Consider the following 26,132-nt stretch of genomic DNA (forward strand, 5'->3'; position numbering starts at 1 on the left):
ACAAATGATTAGAACACACACACATATAAATACACAATTTTATACAACTTTTCACATTTGGATATTTTATACTTAAATACACTACAGCAAAATTATTTAAAACTAACTTCTGTAACATAGGACTCACCTCTTTCCAGAGATTCAACATATTCATCTAACACATTCTTTGCAAAAATCTCCGACTGTTCCTCAGACAGACTTTGCATCTCTGAGGGAAAATTACTGCTCAACACCTCTGCTGCCTCCTGAGCTTCAAGAGCATATCCATCATCCAATAATTTCAACTGCGTTAACAACAAAAGTTTGTAATGTGCTGGAAAAATAAGGAAATTTTCTTGTCAACAGTTTTCCTACACATGGTTTAACATTATTACATTACCTTGTCATATCATAAATTCTGTTACAAAGTTAATAATGAACTACAGGCACAGTGAGAAAGCTAATGTATTAATATTTGGATGTTACAAAGGTAGGGTCTTGCCAACACAGAGCACCAATCACTGTTCAAAATGGCCAACTCTGGCCTTCACACAGGCCCGTAGTCTCTAAGGCCAGTCATCGATCAGAGCATGCACGGTCTCGAGGGGATAGTCCGCCACTGTCTTCACAAGAGAACGCTTGAGACTCACAAGGTTTGGATGCCTCTTCCTACAGACCATGCCCTCCAAAACGAGCCACAACCTGCAGTCCAATGGGCTGAGGTCAGGGCTGTTGGAGGGCCAATCAGCCAGAGCAGTGAAATCAGGCACATTCCTCTGAAGCCACTCCTGTGTGTTCTTTGCCTTGTGGGCTGGTTCTGGGTCCTGCTGGAAGCTCCATGGCTCATTGTTGAACATGGTGCAAGTCAAGCATTTCACAAGTGGCTGCAACACTGTTGCTTGGTACACTTTTGCAGATGTTTTCACACCATGTTCACAGAAGTGGAAGTCAGTTCTGCCATCGTACGAACCCCCACCGCCAAGCCAAACCATTACTGAGGCGGGATCATAGCCTCTGAGGAACCATGGTGTGTTTTCACGAGCTTCTGGGATGTCGAGGCATAAACACAGTCGTTTTGATGACTGTAAGACTCTTCAATCGTGAACTTTTTTTCGTCCTTGAAAAGGAAGCCTCCTGTGGCCACCATTTGCGGAACGCTGAAGGAATCCTCTTGTTTTCTGAACCCTCTGGACCTTAAGCTGTGGAGTGAGGAAGTGACCAGTACTTCGCCGATAAGTGCGGAGTCCTAGGTCACTTCAGAGCACACACGACATCAACATTTTCAAAATGTTCAGCTCTCAAGCCATCACTGCTAGGTTCCTGACAGGATTTCATCGAATCCGCACCGCCACTGCTTTCACGAGCTTCTGGCTCCTCACACTGCGAGGTCCACCTTTCCTGGGGTGGTACTCAATTGTCCCTGTGTCACAGTATCTGTTGATGGTCCGATACATGAACATCCTGCTGATATTCAGCTTTTTCAGGGTGTTGAAAATGTCCGATGGTGATTTGCCAACTTTGTGCAGTGCCATTACTACCACTTGGTTCTCGTATACACCCCACTCCTTTCCGCTTCCACAGCCAAACACACAATGATACTGGTTGTTCTTTGATCCAACATTGCAGGGTTACCTTGCCAACCAGTGTTGCCATCCCTGTCTAAACTTTGTAACAGAATTTATGATATGACTAGGTATATGTCTGGAAATTGTTCAAACAATGATATTAATACAGAGAGAGAGGACAATGGTGTGACATACATTGCATACATATCAATTTAATTCCAACATTTCAAAAGGAATCTTGTAGAAAATCTCTGTAATGTCCCCAGGTGTAACATGAGCAAGTTATAATGAAGAAGTTTTCTCGAGATATCAACCACGTGATTTCTGGATTTCAATGACTTCACTAAACTGAAGTGAAGTACTTCGATTCCTGAAGTTGAGAGTGACTTTAGCTCTCAGAAGCTTGGATGCCTATCCAGAAATCACCTGGTTGATATCCCAAGAAAGGCTCATCATCATTCGCTGCCAGAAAAGCTTCAACAATAATTTCAAGGACCTATAAATTCCAAAGGGTGTGTGACAAGCATGTCCAGATAAAAAAAAAAAAAAAAAAGGACTCCTGACTGACTCCATAAATCACCCATTGTGATTTTGAAGGGAAAATTTCAATATTTTTATATAAAGATATTTTTTTATGAAAGCTATGCTCCCTTATCTTCAAAACAAGCCCAAGATGAAAGTTATACCATAGTTGGAAGTAAAGTTATAAATTGTTTTATTTTACCTTGCAAGCACTTAAATTTTACATTTGTTATACGGCTGGCAACCCTGCTGTATGATTACCGTGTATCACTGAGGGCTAAAGTTTTACATTTGTAAGTTACTTAATGTCTTCTACCAACCTACCAAATATCATGAAAATCTGAAATGGTTGGGTTGAAAAGTTCATTTTTTCTGTGATGATTTGGCATGGATATGAATGTACATATTTTTTTTCATGAGGATTTATTAATAGAAGTAGTGAAAAAGCCACTAACTTTATTTTATAGCTTTTTAGAACATACTTTAAGCTTCAATTTGAAAAAAAAAGAATGGCATGATAATTATTAACTACAGTGTATTTTAGTGATAATGCAATTTTAGTAAAATCAGACGTTGACACAAAAAATCAACATTATTTACAATACAATATTTCTTTCTGCCTCTCAATGCAAAGGAATCTTGGTAACAACTTTTAAAATGGAATATATATATATATTACACACACACACACACACACAGGGTGACTGGTAATTAGATGTATTCCCTGAAAGGGGTTAAAGTAGAGACAATTTGCAATAAATTTGACCATATGATATCCCGTCCAAAAATTAGTAGTTTTCGAGATAATTGAATTTCAATTGTTTTTTTTTAAAAAATGACAATTTTCCACATAAAAAGATGAATTGAGAAAAAACTGCTCATTGTATGGCACATATCTCAACCTTTTATGATAGCTAACAAATAAGTGGTTCGTTGAAAAAAAAAAGTTTTTCCGAAATAAAATCACATGTAAGTAACGGGTGGGTCTAAACTTACAAGTGATGATAAAAAAATGCACTCTTAGTTTACTTGACAACGTATTAATAACAAAAATGGTATGACACGAAGCGTACAAATTACTTAAATTACTTCCTTGTGTCATCTGCTATCCAACAAGGTACAAATGTTGCTAACATTCACATTTGTGTACAAGAAATAATACTTCATTCATCTTCATGTGAATGGAATCAATGAACAATACAATTAAAGAACATTACACGTCTCGATCAAAGTGTGCACCTCCATTACGAATGCAGGCACGCAGGTTTTTACGGACATTTGTTCTCTTAACTCGTGATGTGATGGTGTCCTTGATGTGTTGACCAGCTGTAAAGATCCTCTCCCTGAGCTCTTCTTACGAGTTTACCGGTGTCTTTTCATGTGGCTCCAAATATAAAAGTCGCAAGGCTTCAAATCGGGGGATCGAGCCGGCCAGGGAATCGAGCTGCCTCGGCTACTCCATTTCTTTGGGTAATTTTCATCCAGCCACAGTCGCACACCCAGGGAGAAGTATGGATGGGCGTAAACAACAATCATTTGATCGAGCTATTTTTCCTGCCACAAATCTTAAAAGGCATCACTTATGAACATTTCTTGAGGAACGGGATGGTAATGTTGTTGGAGGATGTGCCTCTAGCTACAAGACGTGACATGATTTATCAGCATGATGACTGCCCAGCTCGATCCCCCCGATCGATTTGAAGCCTTGTGACTTTTACATTTGGAGCCACATGACAACACCGGTAAACTCGCAAGAAGAGCTCAGAGAGAGGATCTTATCAGCTGGTCAACACATCAAGGACACCATCACATCACGTGTTAAGAGACCAAATGTCCGTAAAAACCTGCTTGCCTGCATTCGTAACAGAGGTGCCCACTTTCACATATAATGTTCTTTAATTGTATTGTTCATTGATTCCATTCTTATTTCTTGTACAACAATGTGAATGTCAGCAACATTTGTACCTTGTTGGATAGCAGATGACACAAGGAAGTAATTTAAGTAATTTGTACGCTTCGTGTCATACCATTTTTGTTATTAATACGTTGCCAAGTACACTAAGAGTGCAATTTTTTATCATCACTTGTAAGTTTAGACCCACCCATTACTTACATGTGATTGTTATTTGAGAAAACTTTTTTTCAATGAACCACTTATTTGTTAGCTATCAGAAAACACTGAAATAAGTTCCATACAATAAGCAGTTTTTTCTCAATTCATCTTTTTATGTGGAAAATTGTCATTTTTTGAAAAAACAATTGAAATTCGATTATCTCGAAAACTACTAATTTTCGGACGGGGTATTATATGGTCAAATTTATTGCAAATTGTCTTTACTTTAACCCCTTTCAGGGAATACATCTAATTACCAGTCACCCTGTCTGTATATATATATATATATATATATATATATATATTAATGGAACTTTGAACACGTACACAATTTAGTGTTAACACGTTGCATATGTATTTTCTTATTTTTCACGTCACTCCACGTTGCATTAAAAAAACATGTTATACATGAAAGTTATATATGAAAAATGCTTTAACACAGACTTCTCCACCTTTTGTGTGATTTACGAGAGATAACAACATCTTTGATACTAATACTACTACTAATAATAATGCTATTATTATTATTATTATTATTATTATTGGCACGTTTATCATGGTACTTGGCACATTTATCATGGTACTTGACACCCCCCCAAAGACAAACATTCGTGGTTGCACCTCTGCTAAAACATGCATGCATATTTCATGTTTTCTTTATTTTCAACATTGCAACCCCTGAAGTTTATTCCGCACCACCTCAGCACCCCCAGGTGATTAACCTTTTGCCGCCCAAGGCCTTTTTGACATGTAAGCCTCTCTGTCCCGAGCCGATTTTGAGCAAAATGCAGAGTTTCAATTAAATTAGTGTTGATCGGAGGATAATTGCCCTAGAGAGATGAGTGATATACCGTTGTACGCGGAATGAACCAGAGATTCAGACTATATGAAATTTTTGCAAATTCGGCGTATATGTGGCAGCGGGGAGGGGGCTAACTCTCAAAATTCCAAAATTTCGGGGAAAAAATTTTGTTCCTCCACCCTTCCCTCAAGCAAAAAGTACATGAAAGTGTGGACATGCACATGGAAATGATCGCTAACATGTAAGGAAAACAAAAATATTTGCATTATTATCATATGACCAATGTAACTGGAGTTATACCCCCAAAAGGAATTGCCGGCATGCCACTGATTCAAGCTTCAAAATGCAGCGGTACCTTGAAATGACTTTAGCTCAGAGACTATTTGCCCTGGAGATATGAACGATATACCGTTGTATGCAAAATGAATCACAGATTCAGACGATATATAATTTATGCACATTCGGCGCACATATGGAGAGGGAAAGGGGGGAAATCCCCTGAATTTTTTTTTAAATGGGGTTTCTCCCCCCTGCCCCTTGAAAGAAAGGATATGAAAAGTTCAAAATGCACATAGAAATTATCGCTGACATGTAAGGAACACAAAAATATTTGCATTATTATCATATGACCAATGTAACTTGAGTTGTATCCCCAAAAGGAATGGTCGGCATGCCACTGATTCAAGCTTCAAAATGCAGAGTTACATTGAAATGACTATAGCTCAGAAACTAAATGCCCTAGAGATATGAAAGATATACCGTTGTATGCAGAATGAATCACAGATTCAGACGATATATAATTTATGCACATTCGGCGTACATATGGAGGGGGAAAGGGGGGAAATCCCCTCAAAAATACTTTTCTTAAAAAAATGGTGTTTCCCCCCGCCCCCCGAAAAAAATGTCAAAATGCAAAATTTATGCAAATTTGGCGTATATATATGGAGGGGGAAGGGAGAAAATCCCAAAAAATTATTTTAAAAAATTGTCACTTCACCCAAAAAATGTCCTTGCACTTGGGCACAAAACGACACCTACGCACAACATTCATGGACGAAAAGCTAGAACGTAGTGAAAAATGAGCGCCAATTCTTGCAGCTGCTTGAAATTCTATTTTTAGACAATGCTGGGTAACCCCTGTTGCCACTTGTGCTAAAAAAAACAAAGGTTTCCTTCAGCGCACTTCGAAATTCCATTCTCACAACACAGATTCAACAACCAGTCTTCCCCCTCCCCGTCCCCCACCCCCTGCTTGCGCCATCATGGAAAACTTTCATTTTGACATCGAATACTGATAAACAAGCTTCCTTCGAATGCACTTAGCAGGAGGGAGTGAAAAGCATTGCTTTAGAACAACGAAGCCGGTATTCCTTTGTCGGCAAAAATGTGACGTTGAAAAGAGCCGCAAAAGAGAAGTACCTTTTCCTGCCTTTTCCCCTCCATTTTCATGAAGACAAAAAAAATGCAAAAAAACATTTCTGTTAAATACATGTGTTAGGAACAATATAAAAAAATAAAATCGAAATTCTAGCCAAAAATAGAAAAGTTAAAACGTAAAAACTACGACCTTGACACAGGGTCTCGATCGAGATGCTTGTGACAGTGAGGGTTACATTTGGGTATCTCGTTCGAGATGCTTGGGTGGCAAAAGGTTAATCCTGGTTCTGCCACTAGCAGGCTACCACCATGGCCTCGGCAAAACCAATCCATGCAAAATTCAGAAACTTTAACCACCTATTTTCAGTAACTGTGAGGTCTAGAGAGGAAAAATTGTGCATGTGTTCATACTTTGCTAGTGTTAACGAATACATCTAGTTTCATTGAAATCTGAATCAGTGCGTTGCATTTTGATTTTTTCTGGGTGACATGATGTGGAATCAGTCTTCTATCTTTATGAAGAATGAGTAAATGAATCTGATTTCTTTTGAATTACATTACACTTCTGCAGTATTCTACAGGGTGGCGCGGACACATATGAAAGTTTAATATATTACGCATGTGCGATAGTTTGAAGTGGATTGCAGGGGAAATGAGAAGAGGATAGGATGCCATTTCATATGAAGACAGCAACAGTCATAATGGACCGTTGGAGCGTTGAACATTGCATTTTCTGTGTTCGTAGTTATTACGAAACAAAGTTAGTGGTTAAAGTGCAGCGATTCTTCAGAAAACAATTCATTGTTAGCCGACATGGTAACGTACAGTCTCGGAATACCATATTGGCTTGGGTGAAGAAATTTGAAGAAACTGGCCGTGTATTGGATGTGAAACATGGAGCTCCAACAACAGTGAGTACGCCTGAGAACTTGCAGAGAGTGAGGGAAGCATTTGAACGTAGTCCACAATGCTAGGCACACCAGCAGTCCCTGGGGATTCTTGAAAGACCGCGTGTTCAGAAGGCATATCATGACTCTTCAACAACTGAAAGAAGTCATTGTTGAGGAAGTAACGACTATTGATGAGGAACTACGGAGATAACTTCCAGAGACGTCTGCATCAATGCATTGATGCCAAAGGAGGCCACCTTTCTGATGTAATTTTCAAAAAATGAACTTGTAAGTTGTTAGTAATAAAATTGCATACTTCAATGTACCATTACATACGGTTTTCCTTATTCTCCTTCCTTTCTTTCATCACCTATGAGCACATCAAATGTGTCAGTCGGCTCAGCGCCACCCATTATATGTGGCATAATTGTATACTTGTTATACTTGCACTGCAAAATTTTGTAGTAAGTTATCATACTCATGTTTCAGTGTTTGGAAGTAACTTGTTACAAGTAACAGTTACTTTATTGAGGAATTGTAACTTAACTAGTTACTTTTAAAATCAAGAAACTGTAACTGTAACAGTTACTTTTTCATCAGAAGTAACATTTCAACAGTTTCCTTTACAGTTACTTTACAACACTTCAATTGCAAACTTGAATATTTGTGACGTAGGAGAAGAGTTAAATTTGGCAACTTTAAAGATTTTCGTGGACTCACTTGCACCAAAATTTCAAGGCTGACTGAAAGCACAAAATTTAATATTGGCCACATTGCTAATTGAAAACATGGTGCATTACCAACTCTGCCTGCAGGACGGTATGGGTTCGAGTCCGCCTGGGTTCAGAGGACTGTACCGAAAGCCTGCATATAGGAGCAGTGGCAACCTACCATTGTGAGACAATTGGGGAGCTACGAGTGAGTAGCATAGCCAGGTCTCAGAAATCTCTATAACAACTGAGGGTTTGACATGCTGACCCCATGTCACTCCATTACTGGTTGAAGATCTCCACACCTCTAGGCATGATTGTGGGAAAAAGACTGGCAGTCTCCGGGCCAAGGCTCTTCAAGGGCTGTCGAGCCACGGATTATTAGCTGTGCGTGTGTGTTGTTAAAATATGACATGTTTATCGATTTAAAATGTGTGTTATTTATTGTTGTTATGGGGGATTTGAAAAGTAGTTCTCGTATTTGAAACTCAATCCTCCCTTCATGAGAATTAATTGATAATTTGTTCCCTCTCTACATGAATACCTTCTGCCTCTACTGAATAATATAAATATGTGAAGACTTATATCATTAAGACTTCAACGTTCGAACCATGCAGAAGCATAAACAAAATGCATGTAAGTCTTCATATATTATTTTAGTCCAGTCAATGATCATCAGATGTACATACAATGTAATTGCTTGCAAGAAAATTTTCAGTACGAAGTAACTGTAAAATTAACTTAGTTACTTTTCAAGCACCAGTAACTGTAACTGATTTACTTTTTAAATCGAGTAACAGTAACTGTAGCTCAGTTACTTTTTGAAGCAAGTACCTGTAACTGTAACTAGTTACTTCTAAAAAAGTAACATTCCAAACACTGTTATGTTCTTATGAATCTGTGACTGTATTACACTATGTGAACAATACAGCACAATCCATTACAATAACTATCGGGGAGGAAGGGGGTGAACAAGCACATTACTGCCTGATATAAAATTTACAGTTTCAGCAACTGTAAAAAAAAAAACAATTAATCAGCAATAAAATATTACCACTGTGGTCTAGTTGGTAGGGCACCTGACTGCCATGTGGGAGACCCAGGTTCGATTCCCAGGGTGGATGAATTTTTCCGAGCTTGTCACCATATAAACCAGCTCTAGGGCTCACCCAGCCTCAAATCAATGGGCATCTGGGAGGTGGGTTAAAGATGGCTGGAGCTGATCATATCACCTCCAAAATGGTCAAGATCAAGTGTGTGTGGGGCCCTATCTTTACATCCTCTAACTGTGCTTTCCAATATGCACTTTACCTATTACAATATTAGTGATTCAATACAATTTACGACAGACCCAAAAATGTTGGTTTTAGAAATAACTTTAAAAGTCATACATAAGTAAAAATCTGTATTTTATTTCTAATAATTAGCAACTATGGTTATCTCGAGAAATATATATATTGTTAATACTATTAGGTACAGTCATTAAATAACAGGAATTTTATTATAACTTTCAAGGAGATTGATGCACAATATAAAATTGTATCACTGGACAAAAAATGGTTCCTTAGAAATATGCCACATTGGGTTCGGGACAATCAAGCAGTTTGCACCTGCATAGTAGTACATACAACATGGCCACTCCACTGTCGACCTGCACCAAAGAAGTGCAAAGAAGTGTTATTCGTTTTTTGTGGTCAGAGGAAGTGAAACCTTCTGAAATCTACAGCAGAATAAAGGTTCAGTATGAAGACAAGTGTTTAAGTAAGGGAAGAGTGTACAAATGGGTGGAAAGATTAAAAAATGAAAAACGAAATGTGAGTGATTAACAAAGGAGTAGGAGAACAGTTTGCGTGGAAACTGAGACAGTGAAACAGCAGATTGACCAGCAAATCTGTGCCAACAGACAAGTCACTGTTGATGAAATTGCCGTGGAATTCAACATGAGTCATGGATCTGCATTCAATATCATCCATTATGACCTTGGCTATAGGAAAGTGTGTAACTGATGGATACCAAAGCATCTGTCGAGTGTTCATAAACGTACGCAGCAGACAATCTCTCAGGAGCACTTGGACCGTTATGCTCGTGAAGGAGAAGCTTTTCTTCACCGAATTTTGACAGGAGACGAGTCATGGGTGCACCATTATCAACCAGAGAGTAAGAGACAATCGATGGAGTGGAAGCACCCAACGTCTCCGGTCAAGAAAAAATTCAAGACACAGGCATCCGCTGGGAAAGTGCAGCTAACAATCTTTTGGGATGTCAATGGTCCTATATTGGTGCATTTCCAGGAGAAGGGTCAAACTGTGAATAGTGCTCGATACAGTGACATGTTGGTAAGCAAATTGAAGCTTGCCATACGATCAAAACCTCGGGGACTTCTCTCAAAAGGAGTATTGCTGCTCCACGACAACGCCCGCACCCATACGGCTGTGCATACTATGAATACAATATGTGATCTGAAATTTGTGTTTAAACATCCATCATACAGTCCCGACTTGGTACCACTAGATTTTTACTTGTTTGGATCTTTGAAAAAACATTTGCAGGGTCATAAGTTTGCAGATGACAATGAGGTGATTGAGGCGGTGCAAAGATGGTTACACACCATGCCAAAAACTTTGTTTGTGGAGGGCATCCGCAAGCTTGTGGTCAGGTGGACCAAGTGTGTTGAAAAGCAGGGTGACTATGTTGAAAATTAAGGCAAAAATCATTTCTGTATGTATCCTCGTAAAAAATTATAATACAATTCCTGTTATTTAATGACTGTACCTTGTACATAAACCATCACCAGGGAACAAAGCACCAACACACTACCATCTCCATCCAAGACAAAGTATCCTCAGCTAATGAAGACAGTAGTCCCTTGGAATTAATCAGAAAAAACAATTCAATTTTAAATGCAGAAACAAGGAACTTTATTTATGTAAGAGAATATTCACATTCATTCACCTACTTCTTCACAGTCACCTTTGACACTGTGGCCAAAATCCTATACGTGGCTAAAGAAGGAAGTACCAGGACCATGCCGGAGAAGCAGAAAGTGAAAGACCCGCATCAACTAGCAGGAGAAAATGCCACCAACGGGAAGACAGTATATACACAGTGTGGCAATTTGGAATCGGGACTGATTTTTTTTCTTGGTAGGTGAGGCCACTGTGCAAGAGTTCTGTGGTGCGAACAAGTGAGGGGTATCTCATGAATAATCGATGCAGAACTCGTTAATCTGGAGCGACATTGTTGAGTGTGGGTTCATGTCGTGAAAGTGCATCGTTATTGCAACGTGGAACAAAAACCACACCTGGGTAAAACTGTTACAGAAATATTTCACATGTTGCAGCAAGTGTATGGGGACAATTGTTTATTCCGTATGCATGTATTTGAATGACACAAGCGTTTCAGTGAAGGACGGGAGCCAATTGAAGATGACAAGTATGTAGATGCATCAAGGATGGTGAGAACACTGAAATTGTTTGATAAAGTGAGGCAATCATTACTGAAGATCAAAATTACAGACAGGCTGTTACTGCTTCATATTATCTTAAGGTACTACAGAAGGTCGATCCGCGTATGTGTCCGATTTTGGACTAGCACTTACCTTATGAAAACCCACGGGACCACCATCGGTTGGCCTTAATGTGATCACTGTGTGTCTTGGCAATAGCCCTGCACCGTAACTTCCATTGTAGGAGGCTACGATGAAGTACAGGAAGTGGAATCTTCTGCCATTCCTCCTGACAGGCTTTCCGCAGGCCCCGGAGAGTGGTGACACGATGAGAGGAAAGTGCCCGTTTCAGTAGACCAAACTCACAGAAATTCATGGGACTCGCATCCGGTGACTTCACCAGTATATTGTGAAATGGAATACCCCGAATGCCGATGTCTGTCGCCATATGTGGCAGAAAGTTCTTGGTAGAACGAGATGTATGTGATGAGACCATACACCGATAGACCTCACTGAGGTAATGTTCACGGCTTTTAAATCCTTCCGGAGGCTTAATTTCTCACACAGGGTGTGGTTCACAGTTGACTGGGCCACGTGGAGTCGTGTGGCCATCACACATTGCGTCGGGAGGTTTCCTTTAGTGCCATTCGATGCAGCTTCCGAGACACGGGTGGCATCACTGCAGTGCATGCTCCCTTCCTCGTCCCCCTGATGGGCGACTGAATAGCTGGAACCTCGTGGTTTTTATGCCGCTTGATTATGTTCTTGATGGTCGTCGAACCCAAGGCACATCCATGTTCTTTGCACTGTTTCTGATTTTTTGACACCAAATATTTGGCGTGGAAAAGTGCAACTACTACGTACCCCTCCCAAAAACGGTTCACCTGTGGAGCCATGATGAACACAACACACACTCATGATAGTGCCACGATACTACAGGCTCTATCCGTCCTCCCATGCTTTTAACCGCATTCTGTGCACAGGGGTGACGGTTCAAAATCGGACACATATACGCGGATCGACCTTCTGTAAAACGTTTGTGCAAAGAATAACACATGTGAGGCTAGAGTATCGGGTTGATGGCAGCTGGCGTCAGCTTCATGGCAATTTCCCAAGTCAAAGGCTCCGACTGTGAAGGACTTTTTGACCCGAAAGACAATCTGTGTGATGTCGCACCTGGCCTGTTCACCGGATCTGGGTCTGTGTGATTATTTTTTTATTTCCTAAACTGAAAGCTGTACTGAAAGGTTTCTATTTTCATGATGAACCAACAATCAAGAATGCTACGACAATGATTTCAAACAGCATTACACAAAACAAATTTCAGCAATCCTTCCATGCACTGGTAGGCAGGGCACTTTGAATGATCCCAGGTAAGTAACTTTCTATGAACACTTGTTTATTTTTTACAGTACCAGCCCCGATTTCAAATTGCCACACTGTGTACCTGACGAAGCTACCAGACAGGTGGCAAAATCAATCACGAACAAAAACTGTGCGGAAAAATGAAATCTGAACTTATTAGAGTGAATTAGTGAGGCACTTGTATCTTGACAGTTTAACTATTCCCTCCTTGTACCATGTGACTGCCTGGCGATTCAACCAGTCCCTGACAGCATCCTGTAGGTCCTCATCATCTGCAAAGCGTTTACCAGCAAGGTGCCCTTTTCATCTTGTGAAATGTGTAAAAGTCCAAAGTTGCCAGATCCAAACCGTAGGGAAGATAGTCAAATGTGTCCCAATGGAATTCATCACACAGAAAGATCTGTCTGCCTGGCTGTATATGGGCATGCACTGTCATGAATCAGAACAATGCCAAGTGTGAGATTGCCTCTGCAGTGGTCCTAAATAGCTCAGTGAAGACCTCGAGAAGAGTAGCACAGTATGCATCACTGCTGATAGTTGGCACAGTATGAATCAATGCTGATGGTTGGGTTGGCATGCATAAAATAAACAAGTGGGACCTCATGACAGTTCCAGAAAATAAAGGCCATCAGTTCTTCGAATGTTACAGTTTGTTTAAATTTGTGCAGCCTTTGTGGTTAAACTGCATTTGGTACATCCTGTCTTGTTTCCCACGCTTGCTGATCATTGGCATTTCTAGCAGAAACCACACGGCATTGCCGCTTTAGACCAAGAGAACCCTGCATTGGGTAAAGCTGAAGCCAGGCTGCACATAAGATATGCGGAAATGCACAAATTCAACAACACACTAATCACCAAGCTTACAAAAAAAGCTTCTTCAAGACACAAACAAAAAAGTGGGAGTTAGACCATAATGTGGCAGCAGTGTCTGCGTAAGTGCCTCTTCTGGCTTCCATTCGCTCCTCACTGACCAGCAGGTGACTTTTTCCTTGTTTCTCATTGGCACAGAAACTGTTGAGTGATCGCTAGCACAGAAAACATGACAGGTTGTAACAAATGCATTTAGTGAGCATGATGCCAATAATCGTTGTTTACTGGAGGGGCTGTTGAGTGAAATCCATGTTTCATCTCCTGTAAATATCTGGTCGATGAAAGCATTTCCATACCATTCAAAATACATTTGGTTTCACTTATATTGGTGAGCTGAGATGTAGAAACATAAGATGAAATCAACTTGACCTTTGAATTGTTATTTTTCTGCATCACAACCAGACTATTACTGATAATAGTGTGAGCTATGTGCACCTATTTTAAGAATGAAGAGCTTTTGGGGAATCCCTTGTCCATTTTTTTTTGTGTAGGTTATATCAGTAAAGTATTATAAGATGTAGAATTTTCAGTAAAAAATGCAGTCTCGACCAGGACACGAACCCGGGTCTCTAGCATACTGTGGCACTGCTCTATCACTGAGCTTAGGCTTTGCCTAATTTTTTGTGGCCGCTGTTTTACCTGTGTGGAATCGTGTCTGCTAGTGCTACTGCAATGGGATATGTTGCCTTTGAAATACTGTAGTTGCAAAATTCTATCTAGTGCATCTCCTGTGTGTGGCTAATTTAATGAATATACATCTCTATGCTGGGAGGAACCAGGCAACATTGACATCTACAGTGTTTCAAATGCAACAGATCCTGTTGTGGTAGCAATAGCAGAGACAATTCCACACAGGTAAAACAGCGGCAGCGAAAAATCAGGCAATGCCAGGTCAGGTCGGTAGATCACCAATGGCACGGAATGCCGGACCCAGGTTCGAGTCCAGGTCAAGCCTGCATTTTTCACTGAAAATTCTATATGGTACATCTCCTGTGTGTGCCTAATTTAATGAAAGTATTACTGGCTCACACTATGAAAACATAAAACCTTAAGGTTTTAACTTCCTTGCATTTCACACAGGTGAAGGTTAGGAATGTGTTAATGTAATGATTCCATCATTAGGTGATTCCACATATTTCTTCATGATTAATATTATTGTCGTTTAATGTCAGTGTAATTATTTTCTCAATGCAGATTTCAAGCATGGCTTGCAGTAATATTGGGCTACTTGACTTCAGAAGCAAGCCAAAGACAGTATGCTTTGAAAGTTTGTCATTTAAAGCCATTAGGGGTGGAAAATTGCAATTTACATGTCACTTTTCATAAGGGCTATATAAAGAACTAGGTTGAGTCACAGAGGTCGTAATTTTATGTTTGAAGATTTTCTCGGTGTCAGTTTAGTGCGGCTAGTGTGAAGTGATGGCTAGTGGTTCCACTTAGTGTGGTTAAGGGTTGTCTAATTTTTATGTATATATAGATATTCAAGTAATTTTTTATATATTACATACGTGAAGTTTTGTGTTTCCGTGTTGCAGAATTGGATTTTTTTTCTTTTTCTTTTTCAGATTAATTTCGAAGACTCACTGCCATTATTCACTAAGGGTACAATGTAGGAGATGGTAGTGCATCACTTCTTTGTTCCTGAATGGCAGCAGTTGCATATTCTCCCATCTGGCGGCACTTGTGTGTGTTTCTTGGCTTATGTTGTAAGCTGTGCTTTCTGCTTTTCGTTATTAGGTGGTGTTGCCGGGTCGTGGTTGGGGGGTTGGACCATCTGCTGCATCATGAATTTTTAATTTGTTTCGTAAAGATCCAACATTTAGTTTCTAAGGGTGTGTTGTTATTTTGGGAATACTTTTTTCAAGCCACTGAATGTGAATTGCAAACATCTCACAAAAATTATAGCCCTTTAGTAGTATTTCTAGCCTTACATCAAGAGGGATCTCAGGATGGCTACTATAGGACCATGATAAAATTCAAGTATAATTCCCGGTTTACAAGGCAAACTTTCCAAAAATTCAACCTGATGTTTTCTCTATTTCAACCTTGAGTATTGCCACCTCTCAACATCCACACACAAATATCTTAATAATATAAAGGGTCTATGTGATTCCAACATCCAAAAATTATAATTCAATTAAATAGTATACGTAATATAATAAAAATATTTAATTGAAGGTGCTGAGTTTATATTTACAATCAGAGGTGCAACCACGAATTAATGTCTGGGTGGGCAGGGAGAAAGTGCCAGGATAAAAGTACTAATAATAATAATAGTGTTAATAATATTTTAATTATAATTATTATTATTATTGATTTTGTTTCATTCTACTTTGCTTCTTGTGCCACATTTGGCTAATTTGTGAAGATGGGGATGAGTTATATGAAGAAATTGATGAATGGACAGCTACAAACTTCCATGCCCAAGCTGGGACAAATATTATTATTATTAATAGTAGTAGTATCAAAGACGTTATTATATTCGTGAATTATGCAAAAAGGGGGTAGAAGTTGGTGATAAAGCATTTGCATTCGTACAAACGATTTGAATTATTTTTTCAACACATTCAATTTCATAATGGAAAACAAGCACACAAACTATTTTTGAGACAGAAAATGCTTGATATATGCATTCCAAATATAATTCTTTTTTACGTTAACATGTATAATTTTCATGCATGATATATGCAACATGGATCGACGTGGACACTAAATTGTGTACATATTCAAAGTTTCTTTAATACATATTAAATACAACATACAAGGGGTGATCAACTGAAACCCGTTCATTCCATGTATTATTGGTATAGTGTGTAGGAGGATATTGTATGTCCAATAGTGTGTAATGGCTAATGTCCCTGTGTGTTGGGTGTAGGAATGTTGTTTATATGTGTTTCCGTTTTGCAGGTATAACGAGTGGAAGATGGTGTTCAACATCCCCAATCTGTCCAAACAGGACCAGCGTGCTGTCATCCAGTTTCTGAGTGCCGAAGGTTGTCAACCAGCTGAAGTGTACCGGCGTATGGAAGACATGTATGGTGATGCATGCGTATCCAAAACAACAGTGCTGAACTGGGCAAGAATGTTTCGGAAGGGGCGTGAACAAACCACTGATTATCCCCATCCTGGTCAAGAACATGTTGTTGCCACAGAAGACATGTGTGAAAAGGTGAATGCGGCAATATCTGCAGATAGACGCATGAGTATTCGATCCATAGTAAACGAGTTAAACATGGGTTATGGTACTGCTCACAAAATTGTGAACGCTCTGGGTTATCATAAAGTGTGCACGCAGTGGATACCCAGGGTATTGACGGAGGACCAAAAGTTGGAGCGTATGGGATGCTCCATTGAACATTTGTCACGTTACCATTTGGAAGGTAACGACTTCTTGCTGCGCATTGTTTCTGAGGATGAAACTTGGTGCCACCATTTTGAACCGAGTTCAAAGTCTTCCACTATGCAGTGGAAACACCCCTCATCTCCACGTCCCAAAAAGTTCAAGACGCAACCGTCTGCGGGAAAAGTTATGGCGTCTGTGTTCTTTGATTGCCATGGACCATTATTGCTCAACTTCAAGGAACCAGGACAGTCCATCAACGCCGCACGCTACTGTGAGACCTTGACACAGTTACGGAGAGCCATCAAAAACAAAAGGCCTGGTTTATTGACCGCTGGAGTCATTGTGTTGCATGACAACGTGCGTCCACATGTTGCAAACCAAGTGCAGGATTTGTTTCAACGATTCAAGTGGGAAATGTTGCGACACCCGCCCTACAGCCCTGACCTTTCACCTTGTGACTTTCACATCTTTGGGCCTCTAAAGAAGGCTTTGAAAGGTCAGAGATTTCAGTCTGACGCTGAAGTTCAGGGCGCTGTGCGTGATTGGTTTGAGATTCAGCCTTCGCAATTTTACATGGACGGCATTTGTAAGTTAGTGACACAGTGGGACAAGTGTCTCAACGCTCATGGTGACTTCTTCTGAACAATATTTTTACTGAGCGCTAACCACAGACGCCTCTAGACAGTGTACCAGTTTCAGCTCGAAATAAAATTTATTTCATGAATTATGACCACTGAACGGGTTTCAGTTGATCCCCCTTTATATATTATTTAAATACATTACACAACCAATTCATCCATATTGTCTCAAATGTGCACGCTCCCTTTCCTCCAAACAAGTGTTCGTGCATTTAAAACAAAATCAATGAAGACAGGTGTTATTTCTCTGTCTGAAAATTCACAACACAATGCATTATGGATAAGAATGAAACAATGCAAGTGAAGCGAGCAAGAAATTTTTTGGATCTAATTTTTTGCAGGCTGAAATCAATATTGATTTAAGAGGGTGCAAATAATTTCACAGGACGCCAATGCATTCTCTCTTTTACAACTTTTGTGCCTCCCCGACGGTGTAGTGGTTACATCATAACTTTGTGATCAAGGGGTCTCGGGTTCGATATGCAGTGGAGGCACATGGCACAGTAGTTCGGATCAAACTTTAAACTGTAGATCCAGTCCCGATTAGCCTTTCTGTGCATAAAGTGGACTTAAAACCACAAATCAATCCATCAATTTTACAACTTTTTTTTCATTTAGATAGTTCGGCACCCAGGGCCAACTCCCGCCAACCCCTAGCTATGATTATAAACTTGATAAGACTAAGAAAAGCAGGATTTGCGAGCGAAACGAGCAAGAAAATTTTACGAAAATAATTTTTATTTGCATAAAATGTGAACAGGAGTTGGATTAATACAAGTTGTAATTTTTCACGTTTACGCAGGGACGTCGTTAGGGAGGAGGATGGCCTCGGCAAACTGTTCTACATTTGCTAAAAATTTTACTTTCATGACAATATTGCAAAATAGTGTTTCAGTACATTTTGCTTTCAGTTTGAAACACTGTTCTTGAATTAGAGTGGCACAAGCCCCAAACAATACATTTCTTTCTCGTTTTCCTGGTGGATGTCAGTGTAGGAACCTAGCACTTCAATGTTTCTCGGAATTTTGAGGGAGCAGTCTTTCCACCCCTAGCAATCGCAGGTCAACAACAGGCAGGGTTGGGTGCTGGGTGTTGCCATTGCGTCTAAACAATGTTTCGAGCTTGAGTAGTTTGTGACCAGATTGAAGAACAAACACTTGTGCAGCGGTAAACCACATATATGCAAACAGTTACAAGTGGTCCTGAATCAGAGCGCAATACACGCTAAATAAGTATAATGGTGGCAGGATGCCTATGTAGATTATCATATCTCTGGGTAAGTAGTATTATTCGCACCAAATAACTATTCTACTATTGACAGTCTAAAACACGCAACGTGTTAAAAGTAATTATCTTCACAAACTGTACGATTTCTTGAGTCACATATTTTTCTCAATTTTGTGAAGACTGATTTTGAGAATACTCCTTAACAAATGTTGCCTCCCCGATGGTGCAGTGATAGTGTTGTTTCCTTGTAATCGAGGGGTCCCGAGTTCGATACATGGGTGGAGGCACATGGTGGTCCGGATCTTACATTCAACTTAGGTCCAGTCCTAATCAGCTTTACTGTGCATAAAGTGGACTTAAACACCAACTCAACAAATGTTTCGAAGAATCAAAAATTTAAACAAGAACAAGTAAATACATTTTTGTCATTTTGAAGTAAATTATTATTATTATTGTTATTATTTTGGCTATTTTTGGTTCGTATGAATCTGCCTCACACAGTAAGTTTATTTTATTGAGTCAAGTACAATAACCAACCCTTGCAATAAGTCACTGGAAAGACATGTGTTTAAGCATCTATAAATAAATAATAACCTGTGGTTCGACAGCTCTGGAAGGGCTTTGGTCTATCTCCCGACTGCCAGTCTCCCTCCCACAATCCTACCTAGAGGTGTGAAGATCTTAAACCAGTAATGGGGTGATGTGAGATCAGCACGTTGAATCCCCCAACCGTTATAGGGGATATCCGTAAAGAATAATTATATTCTTGTGGTGAGGAGTCGCTGTCATTTAACAAACTTTATTAATTTATTCCATCAGCATATTTTAAAATATAGTGCCACACTGAACTTACCAACTTAATGAAGGCACATTGATTGCTTAATGAGGTATTTTCCTTGTGTTGCAGAGCTGGTTCAGTTTTTGGAGTATTGCAATGTTTTACACAGTCTGTTCGAAGAATTTTGAGAATATTGATGTTTTGTCAAACGGACCACCCCCGAATAAATATCTGTGGATGTTTCAAAGGTTCATCGTATTTAAGAAGGTAATTTTCCAGTTCAACTTTCCTCCTTACAACATGTCTATTACCACTCAGGCTGAAGAGCCAATTCACAGGTGGAACGATCTTGGCAGAATCAAGGAACTCTGATTGACACCATGTTGGCAACAGACTCAAGAAGTCCCGCAAACGACAGAACTTGAAGCGCTCAGATAACGGTGACATACACTTTGGTTGAACACAAAGAGATGTATTGTTAGGAAATGCCGTGATTTTATGGCCCGTCCCTTTCTGGGAAGTCGGGGACCTTTTGAAAACACACTTTCCCTTTATGCACACCAGGGGCCTAAGCCAGGTCACCCCCTCCCACAAAATCTTCTCTTCATCTGGCTCTGGTTGTCGGCCGCACCGAAATCACAAACAAGATGATTTAGCTGCAGGTTGCTAGGACTTTCTGGGTTAATTACTTTATGGTTCAGAAAGGACATAGGCTTTTCAAATTGCTACAGACAAAATTCTACTGTTTGTCACTTTTCTGGCAGGGGATGAATGACAAAGATGTCGCGGTTCCTTCAGGTTCCCGCACTCAACCCCCGTGCTCATAACCTGTAATGAAGGGAAAGGCCATAATAAGCCTTTGTAATGTACCGACTTTGCATCCTTCCTTGGTGTAACTTTGCACTCATTTTTAAGAAACATCTGCTTCTTTTTACCCTACTATGTTGATTTAGGGGACAATCGAAGACTGTCAGCTAGTTCGAAGTAGTTTGATTCGAGAAGTGGTTTCATAGTTAGCTTCTGTAAATGCGAGATTCCGGTAGGATCACGGAGTGCTTGTGATCTCGTTTTCATGCATTGCGAATGAAATTTCGATTGATTTGGTTTATTTTACTTCGCTTTTCTGCCACATTTGGCTAATTGCGAAGATGGGGATGAGTGATGATAAGATGAAATTCATCAATGGACACTCACAAACACCCATGCCCAGTCCGGGATTCGAACCCAGGACACCTGGCATCGTAGCACGATATGCTAACCACTCCACCATGGGGGTCGGCGAAGTGAAATTTTGAGTGTGAAGCTGCCAACTCGTCTTCCTCTCAAAAAAATTGAAGTACTGCCACATCCCCTAAATGTACCTTCATGGCACGGTTCTATACGCACGGCAAACTTTGCCTTATCTTTACTACTACTAACTATACATGGCAGGAATTTTTTGTATTATTGCTAACCTGGTTCATTCCCAATCATGACAGCAATTAGTCGATACAATAAAAATACGTCAAACTTAAAATGAAACACGTGTCGGCACGCGCGCACACACATGCACATACACACAAACACAAGAGGGGGGGAGGGAGGGGGGAGGGAGAGAGAGAGAGAGAGAGAGAGAGAGAGAGAGGGAGGGAGGGAGAGAGGGAGAGAGGGAGAGAGAGAGGCGGGGGGTTAGGAACACAAAATCCTTCCACAAACTGCCAAGACTGCGTGATAGCCTTGTCTGCTACTACCTCTCCCACTTTCTTATCTACACAGGAGTAATGAAGAGTTTCCAACTCGCTTCTGAGTTGGTAGGAAAAGGGAAGTACATTTCATTTGATCCCGTCTGAACATGTCGTACCAAAGATAGAGCGCAATAATGTGAGCGTGCGGGAATTTTGTTGTTTCTATTGCCATCATACATATATTCAGCTTTGCACATGCAAGGAAGATTACTTTTCAGAAATTAGATGTGTGCATGAATTTTCTTATATATCGTCATCATTCTCCAATGTGTACAGTACGACGCCACAAAAGACTCGTGCATGTCCCATAGAATAGTGGTTAACTGTGTCACCTTGTACTAAAGGGCGCAGGATTCGATTCTGGTATTAACAATATACGAGATGTGATTCTTATCTTGAACTTATTACACAAACATTTCATTTTCGCACCGTTGTCATACTTGTACACCTGATACAGCACCTTTTTATATCTAAACCCACGGAAGAGGGCTTTCTTTACTTCTGAATTTTCTTCAAGCAAATTTACAAATCTAAGGAGTAAGGACTAATGACGTTGTTCTTTGTGTCTCAAATCTGAACTAGGAGAAAATGTATCGATTTTTAACGACTGTCTAGATGCCATTAAGTTAATGAGTTAATTCTGCATTTAGATTCCAAAATAATGGCCGTGGATTTCGCAAGTCTATATCCGTAAATTTTGGGGGAATACAGGAGAAAATAATGTTCTCTTCCAACAAGATTATATATAAAGCACACACACATACTTTACCTATATGTAGGCCTATATGGTATATTAATAGTTTGATAGTAGATATGGGCTCTTCCGAACTGATCAAACTAGATACGTCCTTGTGTCTACGGATAAAAATTCAAGTAGAATTCACGAATAATTCCCGGAGCCAATAATTCCCAGAATTCAAGAAATTTCCGATGAGTAGCCATCGTGGGTCTGCATCTTGTATCAAAATAAAAAATGTGCAGGACTTCGCTCAGTGGCGTATACTCTGGGTCATCTAGGTAATCGGAGATGACCCAGCTATAATTAAAAAAAAATGTTTTTAATAGTTATTCACAATATTCTTCCGAACCAATCTTTGATTCATACATCTCTTTGCTTTGAGCGCAAGAATGTTTTCAACCACTTGCTGCGGAATGTCCGATAGGCTTTCTCCAGCGGCTGGAATCTCCACAGGGTGAGATTCCAATGGCTCCCTTTAAATCCCTTGATGGGAGGGAGGGGAGATGGGGAAGAAAACACTGCTCCTCAGGTGGATGATTCCGTGGCCAGGGTAACCTCTTTGTGGAGAGAGTCCATCAGTCGCACTCTAGAGTCTTTACCGTTCCCTCGGCTGGTGCCCTCTTCTGCCATTCTTCCCCGCTAGCCTTTGTATCGTAGGACCTGTGTTGTTTACAACAGGGAAATTTCTCAGAAATGGGAATTCTTGGTTCACAAATTACATACTGAAAAAGGAAGTAGGGAAAATACACCTGAAAGTGTGTGAAAAACTGAAATTTGAATAACATTTGTAAACCAATTCCATGTTAATTCTCATTTTACATTGCTTGTGTCTTCCTCGTCTCGGCTATTTCAACAGAATTTGTCAAAAGGAAAAAGCTTAAATATTGAAGATGAAGATAATTAAATAAATTAAAATTTAAACTAAAAATTCAAGAAATTATGATGACTTCCATTGCAGAGTGTTAGCGCAGCTTCCTACGATGCCAGAGGTCCAGGGTTCGAATCCCAGCCTTAGCATGGGTGTTCTTTGTAAATGTCCCTTCATCAATTTCCATATCATCACTCATCGCGATTAGCCAAAAGTGGCAGAAAAGAGAGATAAAATAACCTAATTCATTTAATCCAATAACATGGATTATTTCACAAGCACATTCCTTTCATATTCTATGTTACAGGTTTTATTTACTTTCTTGTTATATTATTTGAAATTCTAAACATAGATTAACTGCAATCACAACAATTAATCGATAGTAGTCCCAACAATAAGGTAAAATTTTTCACATATATGATATTATATTCATAAATCCTGTGTGGATGCTGAGATAAATTTGCAGAGAGACTTCAGGAGTGGGTGGATGAATCAAGGGTCGGAGATTGCCCACTCCTTATAGCCAGCATACGCCACTGACTACGCTTAATGCAAACTGCAACCTGTATGGCAAAATGCAAGTACAGGGTACATCACAGGAAACGGATGGTTTTCAAATGGAGAATTTCAAGCAGAGAGGAGGGGTAGAGATGGGAGTAGGGTGGCATTGAACTCGCTTGTCCATACAATTTTCGGCTCAGTTCGTCTTGGCTTGGCTTGGCTAAGCATGGCAGCAGTACATGCAATGTCAGTTGCAGTCATGGCACCATGGACATTAGAGCATTGTGTATTCGCATACGACAATTGGGTGCAAAGTGGCAAGTCGATTACTGAAACACAGCAGCTCTTTCAGCACTGTTTCAATATCGGGCATCATGGGTCCATTCAGCACTTTTCACGAAACTGTCGAACGTGAGCACACGATGACATGATTGCAACTGATATTGCATGTGCTGCATGCAACGTTGAGCCGATCTGAACAGAGCCAAAAATGGCATGGCTGAGCGAGTTCAATGAAAGGCTACTTCCATCTCTACCCCCTCTCTCTGCTACGAATTCTCCATTTTAAAACTGTCCATTTTCCATGATGCACCCTGTAGTTAAAATGGTTCTAGCTAAAATCAAATATAATAATGAAACCTGTGCATATGCAAGCATGGACATGAATGCATGCATCTGTAGTGTAATACTGAAGGTTGCAATAACCCAGAACTTGCCATGTTCAGGTGGCTGCCAGTAAGTTCCATCCCAACCACCATCCCGCTGACTGTCATTTTTCTTCTTTCATTGTGCCAAACAATCCAATTTCCTCTCATAGTATGTTATTTTCTTCCTTACATCAAGTTTAGACCTGATATAGACAACTGTCCCTCTTTCACCACAAACAGAAGATGCAGCATCACTCACTATTCAGTCTGTCAGCTGATTGGTTGAGACATGAGATGGGAGTAATAACTGCTTCAGCAATATTGCACTCATCCACCATTTCCTTAATATTGTCAGAATTCAAATGGGTAACCATAAGAGGACTTATTACAATGCACACATCCCAGTCGATCATGTTGATGAAGTCCTCTGCTATGAAATTTATATGTAGATTTTTTATCGAAAAATAGACCAGGATTCGAACCCAGGTCTCTGGCATACCGTGCAACTGCTCCACACTGAGCTACTGAGCTGGCCTGGCAAAAGCCTAATTTTTCGCTGCCACTGTTGTACCTGTGTGGAATCAGTCTCTGCTAGTGCTACTGCAATGGGATCTGTTGCCTTTGAAACACTGTAGACGTCGACGTTGCCTGGTTCCTCCCAGTGTAGAGATGTAAATTCTTTAAATTAGGCACACACAGGAGATGTACTACATAGTTTTTTCAGCAAAAAATGCAGGCTCGACCTGGAAACAAACCCAGGTCTCTGGCATACCATGCCACTGCTCTACCACTAAGCTTCCGAGCAAGCCTGGCTTTGCCAGATTTTTTAGCTGCCGCTGTTATTTATGTCTCACACTTTGAACATATGTGTCGGGTCTTCACCGGATATTTTCATTGTCTGAGCATCTAAAATTCATTCTTAGTGACATTTCTCTCATAGGCATGCACACTGGGGGGCAAGGGCACGTCCACAGATTTTCTCCGAGGGGGAAACAATGCATTTTTATCATGTGGGTAAACGAGGCATATAACCCCGTAATAATGTTGCTGTCTCAGAAAACCCCACTTGAGTTTGAAATTATCATGTTCCTACATCCCTATTATACAGTGATTAAAAAAAAGTTTTGCATATTATGATTGCATGCAGTTTGAGTCGCGATATCCCCAAAAGGTATACAATGTTCATTATGTGAGCAATGCCCGAGCCAGATACCGGACATAATGCCCCAAGTGAGTTCGATATTCAGCAGATAGAGGGCAGTAGTTGCCACATGATCCCTGAGCAAATTTGAAAACAGCCCGATGGGAGGCATTGTCCGTGTCTTATCCGCACTTGTGAGTTGGAAACTACACAGAGAGCGGGTGGAAAACGAAGGGCAACATGCTTCAAGCAACCATTTCTGCTACGGGCCGCATTCGAATTGTAACGCTGATGCAAGAGGGATATTGTCAAAGTTGCTGATCGACCAAGGACAGGGCGGCCACGCAAAACAACATGCAGGGAAGATCGGTACGTGATGATTTCGGCACGTCGTAAACCAACTACAACTGCTACCAGTTTGTGCCAGGATCTGCAGAGCGTCTCAGGAGCGAATGTTTCCAATCAGACAGTGCGGAATTGACTTCATGAGGAAGGATTGACGTTAGGAAGACCCATACCCCAGGTTCCTCTGAAACCACACCCAAATGAGAGACCGTATAAAGTGGGCAACAATGCACAGCGAATGGAGTCAGGAACAGTGGGAGCACACGCTCTTTACAGACGAGGTCACCATCAGTTTGCACCCGTTAAGCAAAAGCATAAGGGTTTGGAGACGATCAGAGGAGAGATTGAACGAGCTCTTCATCCAGGACCGTCACCAGCAACAGGGGGTCTCCATCATTTTTGGGGTGGAATCATGTTTGGTCGACGTACACCCCTAATTCCCCTCCAGGGTTACATGACTGGTCTGATGTACAGAAACGCTATTCTCGAACCCGTGGTAGCAGGTTTCTCTACAACTGTGGGGGATGACTTAATGATGGATGA

The 26,132-nt window shown here is 40.4% G+C and overlaps 1 protein-coding gene across 4 annotated transcripts in view; it reads right to left on the minus strand.

Moving 5' to 3' along the window:
* LOC145989864 (DNA-directed RNA polymerase I subunit RPA1-like) overlaps positions 1-26,132 on the minus strand; it is a 275,207-nt gene that overhangs the window by 230,907 nt on the left and 18,168 nt on the right. For all 4 annotated transcript variants that reach the window (XM_083125325.1, XM_083125327.1, XM_083125326.1 and 1 more), the window contains exon 4: positions 128-313. In XM_083125325.1, coding sequence (XP_082981451.1) covers positions 128-313 — 186 coding nt within the window. The remainder of the gene's footprint in view (positions 1-127; positions 314-26,132) is intronic.

The sequence above is a fragment of the Lepisma saccharinum genome, chromosome 7, assembly GCF_977018435.1.
Source record: "Lepisma saccharinum chromosome 7, izLepSacc3.1, whole genome shotgun sequence".
In the NCBI taxonomy this organism is placed as follows: Eukaryota; Metazoa; Arthropoda; class Insecta; order Zygentoma; family Lepismatidae; genus Lepisma; species Lepisma saccharinum.